This window comes from Homalodisca vitripennis, chromosome 6 (assembly GCF_021130785.1).
Source record: "Homalodisca vitripennis isolate AUS2020 chromosome 6, UT_GWSS_2.1, whole genome shotgun sequence".
Lineage (NCBI taxonomy): Eukaryota > Metazoa > Arthropoda > Insecta > Hemiptera > Cicadellidae > Homalodisca > Homalodisca vitripennis.
In genome coordinates this window covers 156,251,604-156,259,109 of record NC_060212.1, presented here as the reverse complement: position 1 = coordinate 156,259,109, position 7,506 = coordinate 156,251,604, and the positions used below count along the sequence as shown (strand labels likewise).

Here is a 7,506-nt window from a genome sequence, read left to right as displayed (position 1 = left end):
GAATCAATGTATAATCCCTGTATAGTTAAATTGGGAAAATTATGGTGTGCGTGTCAAAATTCTCAGTTGAATTTGCAATGCAATTCTCGTTGTTAATATTCCATCTATCTATATAGTTCTCACTACCCACTCCTATGGTGACGTTACTACAAGATATCATCAGTAAGAGAGAAAGTCCCAAACTATGGATTTTGTGCATATTGAATATTTTGTCACCCCAAAAGCTGCGCAGAAGACATTTCACGTTAAGGTGCAGCAGAAGTCTCCTCAGCTTCATATCTTAGAAACAAAAACGGTTCCTTAATTTCCATTTTTCTTATTTTAAAACCTGAGGAATCTAGCGTTAGTGGAACTGTGACAGATTATTATAATTTTAAAAGAGTTATATTCTCTATTCCAGGATTAAAGGTTATACCCTTAATCAGGCCCGTACTCAGACTGGGGTTTTTGGGAAATCTACCAAGGCCCGCTACACTTGTACTGGGACGGTTGGCGGTACATGACAGGCCCGGCCTAATATCTGTTCCGGGGCCCGAGATTGCTGGGTACGGGTCAGCCTGCCCTTAGGAAAAGGCACTCATGTCATACCATAACTCGACATAATATTATTAAATAGTCCGTACCGCTCAATCGGAAGATCTAGGTAGCGTTTTTAACAATTGAGACATATTTATTATAAATTATCTTGAAAACCGATAGAGTACAACAAAATTTGAAATTACTAAATCGTTTTGAAATGTTATAAGCATTCCAAAATCCTCTTGCCTAGGGAATTAATGGAGTTGTGAATTTTGCAAGTATTGAAATATGCAAGTAGAATGGCCGCCGTATTAAAACAAAATGCAGTATGAAGCTGGTCGAGGCAGTTACTCGAGATATTTATGTAATCAACTTTTGTACAAGTTCCAACTTGGTTGGTTTTTTTTTGGAGCAGTCATTGTTTCCATACATTTTTTAAAGGGTGATTTGTTTGTTATAAAGATCATGTTCGGTGATGTTATGCAGAAGGTTTTGGTCCGGCCATGGGGAACATAAAATTGTAATAGGCTGATTTTGTATAAAAGTCAAAGTAAACCATAACACGCAAAAAGAACTATAACGGCCCCTTTCTAAGTTGTCCACATCTGGTTTGCTCGTTAACGAATTCAATGAGTCGTCGTTTCTAAAAGGTCTGTAGTTCGATAGTTTTGTTGATGTTTTTTGATAGTAAAACCACAGAGAGGTGCAGCTAATCCAATACTTATATGAGGACAGTGAAAGAGTTTAATAGTTAGAACTCAAAACCCCCTTCTGTTGCATGACACATAATGAAGGACACCAGGACATAACTTTCGAATTCAATAAGCCATTCTACATTTTTACTTGACTCGATACGGTATTGATTTTTATTTAGGTTTTTATTCTTCTACAAGCAATAATTCACAAATAAGCACATACTGATAAGGTTAGTTAATTAACTATTGTTCCCGTGATTAAAAGTTGATTAAAGTTACGCTACATAACTCTTATTCGACAGGTTAACAATGGTTACTCGTTCTGCGCAATAAAACCTCAGAACACAAATGTAACGGTACATAAATATTATTTGACAGGTTAACAATGGTTACTCGTTCTGCGCAATAAAACCTCAGAACACAAATGTAACGGTACATAAATATTATTTGACAGGTTATTAATTCGTTTTTTGAGTATTTATATTCGAGAAGAACCTTTCCATTCCTCAGAGTAACGTTCGACACTGCACGTCAAATAGACAACATCCTTTCCCAATTTACCCGATCGAGGTAAGTGAAATAAGTTTACGCATTGTAGTCAACCAACCCATTGTAAAGTGCATTTTCATATTACTCTTTTTATTAACTCCAGCTGCTTTTTGAAATACCCTACAAATATTCATCAAAATATACTGTATATACTGTAAGGGATCTTCTAGAAATCCCAGCACTATCTAATTTTTTCAGACTCACTTATATGAATTAATTTCACTAACTTTTTAAATAATTGCAAAGATTTAAATTTCTTTTCATTCATAATAAAATATTCTAGATTTTAAGAATTGCGAGGAAAATTATATTTAAAGTGTGCAACTATGTCCAATTTCAAAAGTTACATCACAAAATGAGTCACAAATAAAATTTTTCTATAAATTTATGTTTTTCGGTATGACTAAGTTTCCTTAACATAAAGTAAAATAATAAAGTGGTAAAAGGAATAAAATATTATGTTTAATGTAAATGATAACACACAAATTAAATCTGTAAGCCATTTCTCTTAAGTGTTTGATTATAAAGAAATAAATAATTTAAAAAGGTTTAAATATTTTTTAATTATAAATTACACCCGGAGTAAATATAAACAAGACTAGAGTATGAATTATTTTTTTTTATTTTTTAGGTAGTGCGTATAAATACTAATATGTAGGCTGAGAGGGACACAAATTATTATAATACGAATATTATATAATATTATTTATAAAATTATAATAGTGTCTCTGCATGTATATGCGTGTACATATTTATAAATACGAAGTTGGCAAATATTATAATAAATTAAGTAATAAATGAACATTATTGTTGAATTTTATTGTATGTTTATTAGTTATTAAAGGTTGGTTGTTATATAATATTTATTCATAGTTAAAATTGTAGTTTGATAATTATTAAATAATAGTTGGTAAAAAAACAATTTGCTAATATTTTATTTTCGACTTACGGTACTTTAAATTACATATCATTTTATATAAATTAAAAATAAATAATTATTTTGTTTTAGCCAAAAACATACTACATATTTTTATAGTGTTGTTTTACTGACTACTAGTTTAAACTTTAATCTGTATAATTAAGAATATCTTAATCAAGGATAATCTAGATCAAAGGATAAGTTAAAATTGTAGTTTCTTAGTAAATTAATTAGTAGTTAGTAAAACAACACCAATATTATTTATTTATTTACATATTTTAAATCATATACAAATTTCAAATAAATTAAAATGAACTAAACTATTATTTTATTTTAGCCAAAAAATAATATTTTAAATTTTTTATTTTTTTTACTGACTAACAGTTTAAACTTTTTCCAATTACTTCACGAGTCTTCAATATAATAATTATTTTCAATAAAATATTTCATTAAGTTATAGCATTGACGTACATTCTGCTTTGTGAGCGTTTGATAACAATAATTTGAATTCATTTAATTTTTTTTCTTGTTTATTGGTTTTGCGGGATGTACTGTAATGCGAAAACCAGCTAGACGATTTTAAATGTTCCTAAAATTATATATAAAACTATGTCGACGAACCCAAAACAACGTAAGACAAACATGCGTCTAAAAATATATATATAAAGGAAAATAATTTTAGTCTTTTAGTAGTCCGTTTAATATTTATTCTGCATATTTCACAGGCTACCGTACAAAACATCTTCGTTTAATCATTGAAATTAAGTTATATAATTACAAGTATCTTAATCAAGGATAATATAGATTATTTGTTAATAATTGTGAGACAAAATCAATTTCTTTTTACAACTTTCTTTATCATCCAGACGTGTTAAAATTATATAGTTTGTATGATTTACTCAATCTTTTACTAATGGACCTATAAAGCACATATCATAGGTAAGGCCTAATGTCAATAATACTTATAGGATAATTTTATACAATTTTCGTCACCTTTCGAGAGACTATTTTAGATGAAAATGCAAAATACGCTTATCAGTTTTAAATCTGTATGTATTAAAAACTGTTATACCAACCGACTAAAATTCAATAAATCTTGAAAGGTTTAAACATGTGTTTTAAAGTTTCGTAGTTTATGCCCAGATGGATTTAGCAGAGGATTCTTGCAAACATTTGGCTCCAAAGTTGTAGTGTCTACTGAAATAGCGAGTAGCACCACAGCATACAGTTTTAAGTTGTGTGAGTGACCGTTTTTTATAAGCAATAACACTATTTCTAGTTACGGGTTACAATGTTAAATTTGATTGCATGCAATTAGAAAACCAAACCTTTTGACCGAAACGTAATATTTAGTAATAGCTGGAAATGTGATCAAAATATTCTATATCTGAAAGTAAATATGGTGAATATTATGCTATTTATAAATTTATCAGGAAATAATGTTGAACAAATTTGCTTAAAGTAATTTATATCTAAGTATTTACAGTGTATCACCATTATAATACTGTAAATCTGCAAAAACACAGCAGACCTATATGAGAGATTTACCCGAGTTTCTTAAAAAGAAATATATCTGCTTACCATTCTTCAAAATGGAATCATCCTAAATTTATTATGTCAGACAACTTTGTCATAACTTAAGATTTAAAAAATTTAATAAGTTGTTATAGCTGAGTTAAGTTCCAATAAAACTTCCTCCTAGTGTAACGTATGGAATCTGAAGGTGTCACTGACTCCTGGAATTTGGAGTCATGTTTGTCTCAAGAGATCCAAAAAGAGCTAATTTTGGGCTTCTTTGAGACCGCCATTTTTTGGATCTATTGAGACTCCAAATTCCAGGGGTCAAGTCCGTGATACCTAGGAGGAAGTTTTAATGGAGCTTAACTCAACATTCACATTAAATCTACCCTTCCCACCTTAGACTACGTTATGTCTATTCTTTGTGTGTTTTTGTTTTAAATAACAGATTTTAATTCATGGGCCTGTTGTTTAAAAAATACCAGTCAGCAAGGAGGAAGACAAATAAGATGGCAAATGCTTTTTGCTTTTTTTATTGGAGCGACTAGATCGGTAAATAGGATGATCCCCGCTTTGACCGATTACCTCGAAAGGTGTGAATATTGCCGATTCAAACGGGTTTTTCACAGTGATTGACACAAAAAAGTAATTTGTGTTTGAGAAATGATTAATGGTAGGCATTTGTCCGATTGGGGTTTTACGTTGGCACACCTGAGACATTCAAGATCACAATTTTGCAAAACACACAGAAACGATATAGACACAGGATATTTTTTGTATATTTGGGAAAACCATTGCCGAAATTAGTGTCAGTGGTAGTGTAATTTGCTGTATGTTAAATGCTCTCATGTGTTTTTATTTCAGAAAAACTATTCAAACATGTGGATTGTTGTATCTTTGGCAATATCGATAATCGCTACTGCTTCGGGATATGTGGAAACACAGCCCTACTGGGGTTATCAGGTAAATCCTAATAATATATTCCAGTATTTTTTTTTTTACTATATTGTGAGACATACCACTAAAATTCTAGCCATTTAGCTTATTATGTATTACTAATCATATAAAGAGATCTGAAGAACCAACTTGAATACTGGTGTCATATCAAGGAATAAATCCTCTACACTTATGCAAAGTTTAAACAACATATGTCAGGTCTAAGTGCATTCAAGAACAGTTTATTCGCCGAACCCAAGTTTGCAATGATGTGAATACTAGCTTATACAGTTATGAATAATTGCCGTGACCTAGTTAAGCAGTTATTTGTACTTAAATCCATATTAAGAACTAGAATCCTGTGAACAACTCTTTCAAGGAGCCGCAATGTACATACTGGAATGTACATTCCGGGGGGGAAAGAATGTTTGAATGTATTTTTTATCCAAAAACAAATAAGGTTCTACCTTGAACCGTGAAGAACCAATGTATCAAGTTTCAATTTCTATCAAGAGTTATCGTATAGACGGGCAGAGGGACAGATAGACAGATGGACGGACTGTCATTTGACATTTTCACCCCAAAACCAAAAGAGTATTTTCTTGGACTTTACCAGATTTTAAATCTCTTGGACCTTTCTATCAAGAGTTATCTCACAAACAGACGGGCAGGTAGGTAGATATGAGTCCTCCATATTATCCTTTTCAATTAAAAAAAACCAACAGTTCCCAGTCAAACTCTGTTTTTCTATGACGGTGAAGGTCTCGTTAAAAAATAGCAACAATAGATTTAAGAATCCCGTATTTTTCCCACGGTCAGCTGCAAGTGGCCTGCTCTAGAATATGCTCTCCTGACAGCCTGGTGATTCGGCAAACGCTACGCCATTATTGAGTGAATGTTTTAGACGAAAAACTTGCAATACTCATTATTAAATCATTTATTACAGTATCCGATACACAGTAATATTTGGGACATAACAAACTAAGTGAAACAAGATTATTTTTTAATCCCGTAGTAAAGTACGGTTATTCAGCTAGTAAGTAATATTCCCATTTTCCATAACTTCTAATCTGTCTTTCTACAAAAACCTAATTTGGATTATTACAAACCTTTTAAAACAAAAAAGCCAAATCATTGTTGCATTCTCAAGTCAGCGATTACCAAAGAATAACGTTTCATTTACAATATTTCAGAAGGAAAAATGGTTCTTGCGTTTGGTATATGCCAATAACTGTTTATTATGCTCGAAACCAGAACCTTACATTTTAATTTCCATTTCCAGTTATGCCTTAACTTTAGTTCACATTTCACAAAACAGTGAGCCGTGTCTATGGAACAGCAAAAATCAAGTAGATCAAAACATAAAATATATATTGGATCAATCATTGTTATTTTAGTACTTCATTATAACAACTTCCTGTTTTGTACGCAGGGTTATCCTGGCAACCCCTCCTACAACACCTGGAGTGCTCCAACTGGGAATCAAGGGAACGGCTTGCTACAAATGGTTTCCAGACTGTGTCCTAACTGCCTACAGTCGGGTGGAATAGATGAGGTCTCCGGGATTCCAGGTTTAAGAAATGCCATTGAATATTCATATTTCAACACGATAAAGCCATCCATGAACGAAATGTTTTCCAACTTTGGAATCGACAGAGGAGCCACGTACAGATACGCTGACAGTCTGTGTAATAAGAATTCACAAATTATATCACTCTTACCCGGCAATGACGTGGTGGATATGCTTTGTTCTGATATTCATCAGACGGTGCAGCAGGAAAATTTGTAAACCTACTATATTGGTGTTTGATTGTTTTTGGATTTCGCAAATTATATATTTCTAAATGATTTACTCGTATATAATTCAAACATTATGCTTGTTTTTATTTCATTCCCCCATCATTTAGTAATAAGTATACAATAGTAGCGTGATCAAAATAAGTAAAAACTGGAATTCCGATACTAGGTTTGCGTCAACAGCTGTATTTTATGCTTTGGAACATTTTACATGTTGCATCAAAAGCTTTCCATTTTTGTTGACAGTTAATTTTGATTTGGTAATTATTATTAACTGGAAAGATTTTTAAATTTTAACCACTTTAAGCTTATAGTACTAAAAGCTTTTAAAAGTAATTTTTTAATTAACTTAAAAAAAGGTTGGTGGTATTGTTCAGGGTAAAGTGTGGGCTCCTCATTACTAATTGATTTTCTAAGGCTGCAATAAAACGACTAGGTATGCGTCAACAGCTGTATTTTATACTTTGGAACATTCTATATTTTGCATCATAAGCTTCCTATTTCTGTTAAAAATATTGATTTTGTAAGATTTAACATTTTAACAACTTTAAGCTTATAAACAAAAAAAGCTTT

At 31.6% G+C, this 7,506-nt stretch overlaps 1 protein-coding gene across 1 annotated transcript; it reads left to right on the top strand.

Annotated features, from left to right (window-relative positions):
- Positions 1-1,645: 1,645 nt before the first annotated feature.
- Positions 1,646-7,010, top strand: LOC124365287. The gene is made up of 3 exons (XM_046821255.1): positions 1,646-1,784; positions 5,065-5,163; positions 6,569-7,010. Exons 2-3 carry the CDS (start codon positions 5,080-5,082, stop codon positions 6,923-6,925), a joined length of 441 nt encoding a protein of 146 aa, XP_046677211.1. The 5' UTR covers positions 1,646-1,784; positions 5,065-5,079; the 3' UTR covers positions 6,926-7,010.
- The last annotated feature ends 496 nt before the right edge of the window (positions 7,011-7,506 follow it).